Raw genomic sequence first — 13,500 nt, forward strand, 5'->3', positions numbered from 1 at the left:
TGGAAATCAGAAGAAAGCTGGAATAGCAATTCTCATATCAGACAAAATAGACTTTAAAATAAAGAATGTTACAAGAGACACGGAAGAACACTCCATAATGATCAAGGGATCAGTCCAAGAAGAAAATATAACAATTGAAAATATTTATGCACCCAACACAGGAGCCCCTCAATACATAAGGCAGATGCTAACAGCCATAAATGGGGAAATGGACAGTAACACAATCATAGTAGGGGACTTTAACACCCCACTTTCACCAATGGACAGTTCATCCAAAATGAAAATAAATAAGGAAATGCAAGCTATAAATGGCACATTAAATAAGATGGACTTAATTGATATTTATAGGTCATTCCATCCAAGAACAACAGAATACACATTCTTCTCAAGCTCTCATGGAACATTATCCAGGATAGATCATATCTTGGGTTACAAATCAAGCCTTGGTAAATTTAAGAAAATTGAAATCGTATCAAGTATCTTTTCCGACCACAACACTGTAAGACTGCATATCAGTTACAGGAAGAAAACTGTAAAAAATACAAGCACATGGAGGCTAAACAATACACTACTAAATAACCAAGAGATCATTGAAGAAATCAAAGAGGAAATCAAAAAATACCTAGAAACAAATGACAGTGAAAACACGACAACCCAAAACCTATGGGATGCAGCAAAAGCAGTTCTAAGAGGGAAGTTTATATCAATACAGTCCTACCTCAGGAAGCAAGAAAAATTTCAAATAAACAACCTAACCTTAAACCTAAAGCAATTATAGAAAGAAGAAGAAGAAAAAAAACCCCAACATTAGCAGAAGGAAAGAAATCATAAAGATTAGATCAGAAATAAATGAAAAAGAAATGAAGGAAACAGTAGCAAAGATCAGTAAAACTAAAAGCTGGTTCTTTGAGAAGATAAAATTGATAAACCATTAGCCAGACTCATCAAGACAAAAAGGGAGAAGACTCAAATCAATAGAATTAGAAATGAAAAAGGAGAAGTAACAGCTGACACTGCAGAAGTACAAAGGATCATGAGAGATTACTACAAGCAACTATATATGCCAATAAAATGGACAACTTGGAAGAAATGGACGAATTCTTACAAGAGCACAGCCTTCCGAGACTGAACCAGGAAGAAATAGAAAATATGAACAGACCAATCACAAACACTGAAATTGAAACTGTGATTAAAAATCTTCCAACAAACAAAAGCCCAGGACCAGATGGCTTCACAGGCAAATTCTATCAAACATTTAGAGAAGAGCTAACACCTATCCTTCTCAAACTCTGCCAAAATATAGCAGAGGGAGGAACACTCCCAAACTCATTCTATGAGGCCACCATCACCCTGATACCAAAACCAGACAAAGAGGTCACAAAAAACAAAACTACAGGCCAATATCACTGATAAGCACAGATGCAAAAATGCTCAGCAAAATACTAGCAAACAGAATCCAACAGCACATTAAACGGATCATACACCATGATCAAGTGGGGTTTATGCCAAGAAGTCAAGGATTCTTCCAATATACGCAAATCAGTCAGTGTGATACACCATATTAACAAATTGAAGGAGAAAAATCATATGATAATATCAGTAGATGCAGAAAAAGCTTTCGACAAAATTCAACACCCATTTATGATAAAAACTCTCCAGAAAGTAGGCGTAGAGGGAACCTACCTCAACATAATAAAGGCCATATATGACAGACCCACAGCCAACATTGTTCTCAATGGTGAAAGACTGAAACCATTTCCTCTAAGATCAGAAAGAAGAAAAGGTTGCCCACTCTCACCACTGTTATTCAACATAGTTTTGGAAGTTTTAGCCACAGCAGTCAGAGAAGAAAAAGAAATAATAGGAATCCAAATTGGAAAAGAAGAAGTAAAATTGTCACGGTTTGCAGGTGACATGATACTATACATGGAGAATCCTAAAGATGCTAGTAGAAAACTACTAGAGCTAATCAGTGAATTTGGTAAAGTAGAAGGATGCAAAATTAATGCACAGAAACCTCTTGCATTTCTGCACACTAACAACGAAAAATCTGAAAGAGAAATTAAGGAAGCACCCCCTATATGCCACTGTAACAAAAAGAATAAAATACCTAGGAATAAACCTACCTATGGAGACAAAAAACCTGTATGCATAAAACTGTAAGACACTGGTGAAAGAAATTAAAGATGATACAAACAGATGGAGAGATATACCATGTTCTGGGATTGGAAGAATCAATATTGTGAAAATGACTGTACTACCCAAAGCAATCTACAGATTTAGTGCAGTCCCTATCAAACTACCAACGGCTTTGTTCACAGTAGAACAAAAAATTTCACAATTTGTATGGAAACACAAAAGACCCCGAATAGCCAAAGATTGCTTTCTCAAAGCAATCTTGAGAAAGAAAAACGGAGCTGTAGGAATCAGACACCCTGACTTCAGACTCTACTACAAAGCTACAGGAATCAAGACAGTATGGTACTGGCACAGAAACAGAAATATAGATCAATGGACAGGATAGAAAGCCCAGAGATAAACCCAAGCACATATGGTCACCTATCTTTGCTAAAGGAGGCAAGAATATACAATGGAGAAAAGACAGCCTTTTCAATAAGTGGTGCTGGGAAAACTGGACAGCTACATATAAAAGAATGAAATCAGAACAATTCCTAACACCATACACAAAAATAAACTCAAAATGGATTAAAGACCTAAATGTAAGGCCAGATGCTATAAAACTCTTAGAGTAAAGCAATTATACTCCAATAAAGATGTTAAAAAAAAAAAAAAAAACTCTTAGAGGAAAACATAGGCAGAACCCTCTGTGACATAAATCACAGCAAGATCCTTTTTTTGACCCACCTCCTAGAGAAATGGAAATAAAAACAAATGGGACCTAATGAAACTTAAAAGCTTTTGCACGGCAAAGGAAACTATAAACAAGACGAAAAGAGAACCGTCAGAATGGGAGAAAATCTTTGCAAACGAAGCAACTGACAAAGGATTAATCTCCAAAATTTACAAGCAGCTCATGCAGCTCAATATCAAAAAAACAAGCAACCCAATCCAAAAATGGGCAGAAGACCTAAATAGACTTTTCTCCAAAGAAGATATACAGTTTGCCAACAAACACATGAAAGGATGTTCAACATCACTAATCATTAGAGAAATGCAAATCGAAACTACAATGAGGGCTTCCCTGGTGGCGCAGTGGTTGAGAGTCCGCCTGCCGACCGGGTTTGTGCCCCGGTCCGGGAAGATCCCACATGCCGCGGAGTGTCTAGGCCTGTGAGCCATGGCCGCTGAGCCTGTGCGTCCGGAGCCTGTGCTCCGCAACGGGAGAGGCCACAGCAGTGAGAGGCCTGCATACTCCAAAAAAAAACCAAACAAACAAAAAAACTACAATGAGATATCGTCTCACACTGGTCAGAATGGCCATCATCAAAAATCTACAAACAATAAATGCTGGAGAGGATGTGGAGAAAAGGGAACCGTCCTGCACTGTTGAGGGGAATGTAAATTGATACAGCCATTATGGAGAACAGTATGGAGGTTCCTTAAGAAACTAAAAGCAGAACTACCATACGACCCAGCAATCCCACTACTGGGCATATTCCCTGAGAAAACCATAATTCAAAAAGAGTCATTTGGGCTTCCCTGGTGGCGCAGTGGTTGAGAGCCTGCCTGCTGATGCAGGGGACGTGGGTTCATGCCCCGGTCTGGAAAGATCCCTCATGCCGTGGAGCGGCAGGGCCCGTGAGCCATGGCCGCTGAGCCTGCGCGTCCGGAACCTGTGCTCTGCAATGGGAGGGGCTGCAACAGTAAGAGGCACGCGTACCTCAAAAAAAAAAAAAAGAGTTATGTTCCACAATGTTCGTTGCAGCTCTATTCACAATAGCCAGGATGTGGAAGCAACCTACATGTCCATCAAGAGATGAATGGATAAAGAAAATGTGGCACATATATACAATGGAATATTACTCAGCCATAAAAAGAAATGAAATTGAGTTATTTGTAGTGGGGTGGATGGACCTAGAGTCTATCTTACAGAGTGAAGTAAGTGAGAAAGAGAAAAACAAATACCATATGCTAACATGTATATATGGAATCCAAAAAAAAAAGTACTGAAAAACCTAGGGGCAGGACAGGAATAAAGATGCAGACATAGAGAATGGACTTGAGGACACAGGGAGGTGTAAGGGGAAGCTGGGACGAAGTGAGAGAGTGGCATGGACATATATACACTACCAGCTGTAAAACAGGTAGCTAGTGGGAAGCAGCCTCATGGCACAGGGAGATCAGTTCGGTGCTTTGTGACCACCTAGAGGGGTGGGATAGGGAGGGTGGGAGGGAGATGCAAGAGGGAGGGGATATGGGAATATATGTATATGTACAGGTGATTAACTTTGTTATACATCAGAAACTAAACATTGTTAAGCAACTATACTCCAGTAAAGATGTTAAAAAAAAAAAAAAAGAAAGTAAAGTTTACAACCACTCCCAGATATGTGATGGTTCTTTCTTTAAATTGCAATTTCCAGTGACCTGTGCCTGAGAAAGGAAATGGTCAAGTCAGAGACTTTTGTTAATCTAGAGAATTAGACTCCTGGTTTATAGAGGAAGTCTATTTCACATTTTATATTCTTCAGTGAATTCATCTTCAGTGTAGTTTACTGTTCACTTTTGAACGGAAATAAAGTGTTCCTCAACAATGTGTTTATTTGGATAAAAAGGGAATTAGAGTCTACTCTGGGAATTTAAAATAACACACACAGTTATAAATGTCAGTGTTTTATCAATTTTTTTAGATAAGGTGGGTATTTTTTGGGTAGGAAGCTAAAAGAAACAAAGTTGAACCTGGGAGATAAATCTTGGCAAATAAGTTGAAAATAAAGGAAGTATAAACCTTGAACTTCTTATTTCTGAAATTGGCTTAATTCTTCATTTTAGAGATATTTTTTAGGACTTACGGTTTTAAATTTTTCTTAGAATAAATCTGACTTTTGGTGAGAGGAGGAGTGCCTGTTCACTCTGTAAGTAATTGAGAATGTGGGCAGGATAGTTGGTATTTTTAAAAATTCACGACAAACACTGTTAACATTGTCTTGTCACTGACTTGAGTTTCATGCAGGGGTTCAGATGCCAGTGTCTGGAGGAGGGAACTCAGATGGTTCAAAGCTTGTGCAGTTGCCTCAGAAGTCACTGGGGCATAATAGCCTTTTTCAAATCCTACGAGTTGATCAATCAGAAAGGGTTTACGAAGTAACTAGAATGTGGTTTACTGTCTGCCCTGAGAATCAAAATTCTCAGATAGCTGCATGGAACTTTCTGCAGTGATGGAAGCGTTCTCTGTGCTGCCCACTGTGGTACTGACCACATCAAACACTAGAAATGTGGCTTCTACAACTCAGGAAATGCATTTTAAGTTTTATTTTACTTCTTTTTATTTAAAATCAGTTAGCTACAAGGGCTACCTTAAAAGCACAGGTGTAGAAGGTGGCTCTGATGTTCTGTTTTCACCAGGGACCTTTTTGCATTAAATTTAACGTCCCTCCATTGCAGCTTGTCACACCGGCCTCCCACATCTCACGCTGTCCTGGTAGTTTCATCTGATCCTGTGGGCCAGCGACCGCCTGGCAGTTGTGTCACTCCCTTTCCCGCGCACTGGTCCCTCCAGGAAGGATGCAGGACCTTTCTTGCTGTATCCAAGTGGTGGGTCCCATCCTCCTTCCAGGGAAGAGAACAGACTGGCTTCATTTTTTATTTTTTAATTCTTTACACCGTTTTTTTTCTATAAATTAATTTTATTTATTTATTTATTCATGTATGTATGTATGTATGGCTGCATTGGTTCTACTGCAGCACCAATGATGTTTTACTGCACTTAGTTGTTTCCTTCGTGTGTGTCCCTGTATGGACTGTAAGCCCTCTCAACTAGCCCCACACAATGGCTTGGCCTCCCGTGTCCGGAAGATGTGTGTACTAGACAGCTTTGTCCTCAGGCCAGTGGGGCTTCGAGTTGAGACTAAATTGTAAACAAAATTGATTGGTTTATCCCAAGTATGTCTTCAGTGGAAAGAAGAATTAAGTCTAGGTTACGTTTTTTTGACAACTACAGTTCTTAGTCTGACTTCTTTAGCTGACTAGCCATTAAAGGAGGGAAGGAAAGGAAGGAAAGAAAATACCTTCTATTTGTCTTGGTTTAGGTCACTGCATTTAATCCCTTAGTCATCCTTGCCACCCGCCAAATTTGGACACGTTCTTCCTAGACAGTAAACAAGCAAACTGATCTGATTTGTGATGTGAAATAAATATTGTTTGTTTTATGAGCTGATAATGGGGTATTTAACACTTTGGCAGTGTTGACAAGTGATAGCAAATGAAACGATATTTCACTTGGTTTTCCTCTCTGCCCTTGGTGACATTAAAAAAAACAGTCTTGTTTCTTGTTTTACCTGAGTTCTGTATATAACACTCTCAGTAAAGAGCAGTGGAAATGGTTCTTCATGAAAGCAAACATTTGGACAAATTGTCATTTGTATTGAACATACAGGATTCTCTTTTTTTTCATTTTTTTTTCAAGTTTCCAAGAGAAACCATAGTGCTTGGACTCCACGGAAGACTGTTACTGTCTAGTTTTTTGTGTATTTTACCATGTGTGTGACTGTCCCACGTTGCAGCCCATCCTATTGCCATGGCTGCTGACTTGTCAAGGATGCTCTGAGAGTTTACTAGAAAGTAAACACACACTCTTCAACTTCCTTAACAGAAGAATCACTGTGAGTCCAGCATCATGATGATGTTCACTGGTGGTGTTGGTTGTGATGTGATTTATCAAGTGAGGTTTAACATCTTAAGTTTGTCTTATTTATTTGTTTGTGTTTGTTTATTTATGGCTTGTTGTGTCTTCTTTGCTGAGCGTGGGCTTTTCCTAGTTGCGGCGAGTGGGGACTACTCTGTTGAGGTGCGCGGGCTTCTCATTGCGTTGGCTTCTCTTGTTGCGGAGCACGGGCTCTGGGTGCATGGGCTTCAGTAGTTGTGGCACACGGGCTCAGTAGTTGTGGCTCGTGGCCTCTAGAGCGCAGACTCAGTAGTTGTGGCCCATGGGCTTAGTTGCTCTGCAGCATGTGGGATCTTCCCAGACCAGGGCTCAAACCCATGTCCCCTGCATTGGCAGGCGGATTCTTACCTCCGCGCCACCAGGTAAGCCCCTTAGGTTTGTCTTTATTTTTAGTTAGATCTTCAGAAAAACTGGTTAAACTTGTTATAATATTAATCTGAATACATGCTCTGTAAACTTGCTTTTTGGTCATCACATAACATTTGTGGCAATAAGGTAAGTAGAGAGGTGATAGTAGAGTCCACAGCAGTTAACACTGGCCTGCAGCATAAAAAGAAATAAAGAGGTCACACTCCCTAGGAGCATGACGCTGGTGCCATGTATATGGATGTTGAAAGGCTGTGACGTCCTTGGCCTCCTAACGAAGGAAACAGCATCTGTGTTTCTTCTGCAGAAGCTCAGTGAGGTAGTACTGAGAACTCTGCTTGTCACATGGAATTTGAGTTGTGGTCATTGCCACCAGGCAGCCCCGCAGGTGCCCCACCATCCCCTTCCCTGTGCCTTCACACACCCTCACCCAGGCAGCCCTCACCTGGTTACCTCTCCTGGGAAACCTTCCCTGTCTCCAGAGGGTCCTCCCTCGGGGTATCATATAACACCCTTTTCCTTTGCAGTAAACCTGTCCTCTCAGCCTTCTTGTCTCAGACTGGATTCCCAGTCCCCTGCCCCTTGCCTGGAATGTCATAGGTGTTGAGTAAAAACAGCAAAATGAACCAAATGGACCTAGATATGGGTTTTAAGGTCTATCCCAAATCCACTAGCCTTGCACATCTATTTGGTATAGGTATGTTTTTAATTTGGTTTAACCTTAATAGCCTCAAACAGGACTTTGAATTTGGCAGAACAGAGTTCTAATGTTAATATGTCTCTCTGTAAACTGTAAGGTTCTAAATACACACAGAAATCTTGTGCTATGTTCTTAACTTAGCAGTTAAAATAATATTACTTGATCGGGCTTCCCTGGTGGCACAGTGGTTGAGAGCCTGCCTGCCGATGCAGGGGACGCGGGTTCATGCCCCGGTCCGGGAAGATCCCACATGCTGCGGAGCGGCTGGGCCCGTGAGCCATGGCCGCTGAGCCTGCGCGTCCAGAGCCTGTGCTCCGCAACGGGAGGGGCCGCGGCGGTGAGAGGCCCGCGTACCGCAAAAAAAAAAGAATATTACTTGATCATATTTTTCAAATTAACTTGAAAGAAAAGGCTGGGCACGTATGACATCTTTCATCCATCCTGCTGTATCAGGACCTTCACAGTTGAGCCCAGTGGTACCCGATGCTGTGCCCCACCCCTGCCCTCTTGCTTTCTTGAACCTCTTCTTGCTGACTGTCACTCTGTGTCTGGCTTGCCTCTGTCTCTCCATGTCTCCTAATTGTTATTTCTAAGTTACCATACGTGTAGTCTATCGGCTTAAAATATTACCATTGCAAATTTGTCTTCTTGGTGGATTGTCCCTTTTAATCATTGTGTGATGTCCCTCTCTATCCCTGATAATTTTCTTTGCTCTAAAGCCTGCTTCATCTGATAGTAATTTCAACCATATTTATGTTAATGTTACATGATGGTTTTTCCCCCAGCCTTTTACTTTCATCCTACCTGTATCTTTATATTTGAAGTGAATTTCTTGTAGACAGCATAAAGATGGACCGTATTTTTTAATACACTCTGCTAATCTGTCTTTTAATTGCTTTTTTAGACCATATACACTTAATGTAATTATTGATATATTAAGACTTAAGTCTCCCTTTTTATTTCTCGTTTTCTCTGTGGTGTTCTCTGTTTTTCATTTCTCTGGGTTTTTCTTTTTCTCCTGGCATTATGTGGGTTGCTTGAACATTTTTTAGAATTTCATTTTAATTTATTTATAATGTTTTTGTGTTGTTATAGCTATGTTATTGGTTGCTCTAGGCATTACATTTTATATGCATAACTTATCAGTTTATGGGGTCAACATTTTGCCAGTTTGTGTGAAGTGTAGGAACCTTGCCTCTTATGTCCCTTTACTGTCCTCATTTACATGACTGTCTTAAATATTTCCTTTGCATACATTTAGAACCATATCAGACAGTGTTATAATTCTTGCTTCAACTCCAAATATAATTTCAAAAACTCAACAGGAGCAGGAAAGCCTATTTTATTTACCTGTATCTTTCCATTTTTATTTCTTCTTCCTCACACCTCTTGAGGTTCTGTTCATTGGTTTTTTTTGGTCTCTTTTTTCTTTGTTGTTTATATTTGGTAATTTATATTATTTTATCTTCACGTTCACTGATCCTTTTCTCTGCTCCCTTCATTCTGCTGTTGAACCCATCCAGTGAGTTTTATTTTCATTATTTTATTTCCTAGTTATAAAATTTCCGTTTAAGAAAATCTGTATCTTTGCTAAGACTTCCTGTTTCTTTGCTGAGACTTTCTGTTCTTTCATTTGTCTCATGTGCATTTGTAACTGTCACTGAAGCATGTTTGTAATGGCTGCTTTTGAATCTTTGTCAGGTAATTCTGACATCTGCGTCATCTTAACATTGTCATCTAGTCACTGTGTTTTTTCATTCAAGTGAGAATTTTCCTGGTTCTTAGTGTAACAGGTGGTTCTAGATGGTAACCTATACATGTTAGGTATTATGATACAAGATCCTGGATCTTATTTAAACCAGTTTTAGGTGGCTTTGTCTGGCACTGCTCTGAGAAGAGACGTTGGGAGGGTGGGGGGCTTCTTACTACCAGGTGGAGGAAGGCGTCAGGATTTCCTTCGTTACCGCTTCCCACGAGGCTGCCACTCACTGCAGTGGAGGAAGTGGGAGGGCCGGGTAGTGGTGAAAGTACTGACTCTGCTGGGCCACTGGACTCTGCTCCAAGGGGCGGGGAGTGAGACTCGGTTACGGGAGTGATGGGGGTGTGAGGGTGAGTGCCTCGTCTCACACCAGCCCAGCCGGCCTGCACAGACTCTTCATCACAGCCTGTCGAGGGGCATGTCCAGCCCCCACTTGCGCTTTGCCTGCTGTGTGTGGCAGTAGGTCACAGTTTTCCTGTGATATTTGCCAAGAGTAGAGCAGTGATTTCCTAGGACTTTTCTGTCTCGCTGGGCTGCCCCTTCCCTGTCCTTCCTTTCAAGGGTGCCTTTGTCGGCACCCATTGCTGTTTCTAGGCTGCAAAGAGGAAGCTCAGGAACTTGCTGCTCTGTCTGTCCTTGGGTCCCAGCTGGACAGCCTCCTCCTCTCCCCATTCAGCTTCTTCTGCTCTTTCGTTTCTGTGCAGCACCAGGCATTTCCTTGTGTCTAACGGGAGAAATAGGGGAAAGTGTGTCTACTCCGTCTTCCTGTTAACCTTCCTGTTAAGCAGCACTGCCTGTGTGAGGAATGAGCATTAGCTAGTCTGAGAGGAACCAGTAGCACATTGTCCTACTTCCACTTGAATGTGGGCCATTTCAGTGACTGTGGTCCGTTTGGTAGTGAAGGTGGAGCTCCTTTGGTGTCTGGTGTCATGTTTTCTGAAAGATGAGAGCTGTGAAGTGTCCGAAGGTCTTTCTTGTAACATTCACTTCAGTGTCGGGCAGCTGTGTGCCCCCCACCCCCCCGGCCAAGTACTTTCCCCGAGGGGCCCTGAGGCCACTGTCCAGCAGCCTGGGAGGCCCCGGGGGACCTCCAGCTCGAGCACTGCCGCCCCTTCCACCCCCACTCCTGACACAAGACTTGCTCAGAAGAGCAGAACCAGATGCACTGGCAGCTGCTCTAGGGCCTGTGTCCTTAGCCAGCAAGTCGTTGTCCTTTGTGATTTAGCAAGAAGGTGAGGGGAATCCAGCATTGCAGATAAACTTGTATTTGTATTTCTTTCCCTTTCCAGGCAAAAGCTTATTATCCCAAATGGAAGTTGCCCTGTTATTCTGAATACTTATTTTTGTCAGAAAGTTGTTGCCAAAGAAGATTCAAAAACAACACATGAAGTGCACAGTTGGGACACACCCCTTCCAAGAAGAAGCATCATTTTGGCCCAGATGTTTAGATTTAAGAGCCTAACAAATAACTCACCTGAAAACCAGGTAAACTATCACTGACTTAGAGGTTTTTTGCTTTGTAGTAATACTGCGTTTAAAGGCTTTGGAATTTATAGAGGTGATTACCTTTGGTCCTTTCCAAATATTCAGCAACTACATATGTAATCTTTAATTTATTAAAATATGAGTTTTCTTTTTTTTTCTCTTCTCATAATTGCCTAAGAATTTTATTTAAGCCTCTTTTATTTATTAAAAAAATCATGTTTTTCTTTTTCATAACATCTGTATCCCTTGGGATAAAAAGAGCTGCATAAACTTGAGGTTATACACTGGAGATTGCTTTTGGGAATTTTAGTGGCCCTGAGCCATGGTCATCCACCAAGATGAACTTGGGGAACCACTAAAGTTCACTTGCGGCGGGCACAAAGGACACCCCCGGGACCACTCGGGCTCCAAGTGTCTGACTTCAGTGCGCCTGCCTCAGGGTCGCCTAGTTATCCCAGTCAGCGCAGAGCGGAATACTGAAGCTGACAGTGTGAAGGGACATCGGAAAGGAAAGGAAACGGACTTTGAACCTACTTGGTAGGTGTGGAGTTGAGCGGGAGCTCCCTTTGACTGTCAGAGCGTGTGTCTGGAGAGGATTATGTGAAAAGGAGGGCTGTCTAATCAATTTAATTGAACAGATGTAAAATACAGCTCAAAGTGCATTACTGCTTTAATGTACAGTTTTAGACAGCTATGTGATGTTAAATTCATGAGGTGTGTCTTCGTCTCACGTCAGTGCTAGCGGAGCGGCAGTAGGCTTAGTGGTTAAGCGTGTGGACTTTGGAACTAGGTGCCTAGTTCGGGTCCTGCCTCAGCCACTTGCTGTTGGGTGACCTTGGGTAAGACGCTGAACTCCTGTCTCAACATTCTCATCTGGCAAACAGTGGTAACTATGCAGCCTGCCTCCTTGGGTTGTGAGGTTAAATGTGTTTGTTACACAGCACCGTATGTAAAGAAAAGTGCTGCAATGTAGGAAGCATGGAGCACTCTAGAGGATATTTATTTACTAGGATGTTTACTGGGATCATAAAGGTGTTGCATGTTGCTCACAGGAGTGTGCAAAGTGCTAGCACTTCATAATAACCCTAGTCATTCTTTTATTTTGTTTTGTAGTTTGTGCTATTGAGAGCGTTACCTCATAAAAGAAAATTTTTTAAATCACCATAAGGTGTTTTAATAGCAGTACTTTCTCCATGTTTTCAAATCCCCGAGGTGGTCTGTCCTCCTGCCGCTCCCCTGTTCCTCGACTCACCAGGCCTCCTCGGTCACGTTGGTGGCCCGCGGATGGGAGCCCCGCGCCATGGGCGTGCATCTGTCCTTGTCATTCCTTGAGTGTCCTGCAGTCACACCCGATGCTTAGGGTTCCCCAAGCACGTTGGGATTTGGTATGTAGTGTGCCCTCGTGGGTCAGACTGGAATTGTTTCCTTTGCGTGTCTTGCCAGGTTATGTGTGGTGGTCACACCACCGTGGGCACAGACTGGACCCTCAGACACGAACAAGCAGAGCTGGGCTTCCCCGCCCGAGCTCCCCTGAGGGATTCTCTGCTGGATGCAGTTGAAAGCCAAGGAGTTGCCACCTGGTCGGGAGCCGGGGTCCGGGTGGTGGTGCAGAGAGTTTACTCTCTTCGCTGCAGGTGTCAGCAGGCAGATGGCACAGACCCTCCTGGAGTTCGGTGAGTGACGAAACACAGGTGCAGGCGCCCAGACTCACCTGGAGAAAGTGGAGGCTCTTCTCAGAGCAATTTCTTCACTGTATTCACCATGTACATGGGTTGTATTTGTTTGGTTGGTTTTTATTTACATCAGAATTTGGGACACATGGTATGACAGAGGATTTTGTCTATTTGTAAAAAAAGTCCTTACTGAAAAAGTTAGTCGCATTTACTTTTACCTTTAATCGTTCATGTTACTGAAAGTAATACAAGCACAAATGGTATTGTTATAAGAGAGCCAAGGCATGGTTACGTACTTAAAAAGACCACTGCAATAGCTATCAAGTTTTATGTCTTAAACACCTGAATAAGTAAGTGGCAGCTGGTAAATCTGTGGCTCCCAGATGGTGCTGTCGCGTCTGCATCAGAGCTCTTGGCAGAACTTCTGCTGTGATGCAGACATTTTTTTACTGCCCTAACCAGTGAGGTGACCACTGACCACCACGTAGGAAATATGGCTAGTGGGACCGAGGAACTACATTTTAAATTTTATTTAAGTTTAGTTAACTTTATTTTAAAGTTTATGTGGATAGTGGCTGCCTTGGTACACAGGATGGCTAGGTAGCTACGAAAGTGAGGGCAAACCTGTGATTCAGAGTACTTTGCTCCAACAGATTGTGGGAATGGCATCTTT

The 13,500-nt window shown here is 42.2% G+C and overlaps 1 protein-coding gene across 15 annotated transcripts in view; it reads left to right on the top strand.

The window, feature by feature from the left end:
- SPIDR (scaffold protein involved in DNA repair) overlaps nucleotides 1–13,500 on the top strand; it is a 353,215-nt gene that overhangs the window by 239,986 nt on the left and 99,729 nt on the right. For all 15 annotated transcript variants that reach the window (XR_007472561.1, XR_007472562.1, XM_033437698.2 and 12 more), the window contains 2 exons: nucleotides 10,959–11,154; nucleotides 12,598–12,827. Coding sequence is in view for 13 of the 15 variants with exons in the window: in XM_033437698.2 (XP_033293589.2) it covers nucleotides 10,959–11,154; nucleotides 12,598–12,827 (426 nt within the window). In the remaining 2 variants the exon portion in view is untranslated. The remainder of the gene's footprint in view (nucleotides 1–10,958; nucleotides 11,155–12,597; nucleotides 12,828–13,500) is intronic.

Source organism: Orcinus orca, chromosome 17, assembly GCF_937001465.1.
Source record: "Orcinus orca chromosome 17, mOrcOrc1.1, whole genome shotgun sequence".
In the NCBI taxonomy this organism is placed as follows: Eukaryota; Metazoa; Chordata; class Mammalia; order Artiodactyla; family Delphinidae; genus Orcinus; species Orcinus orca.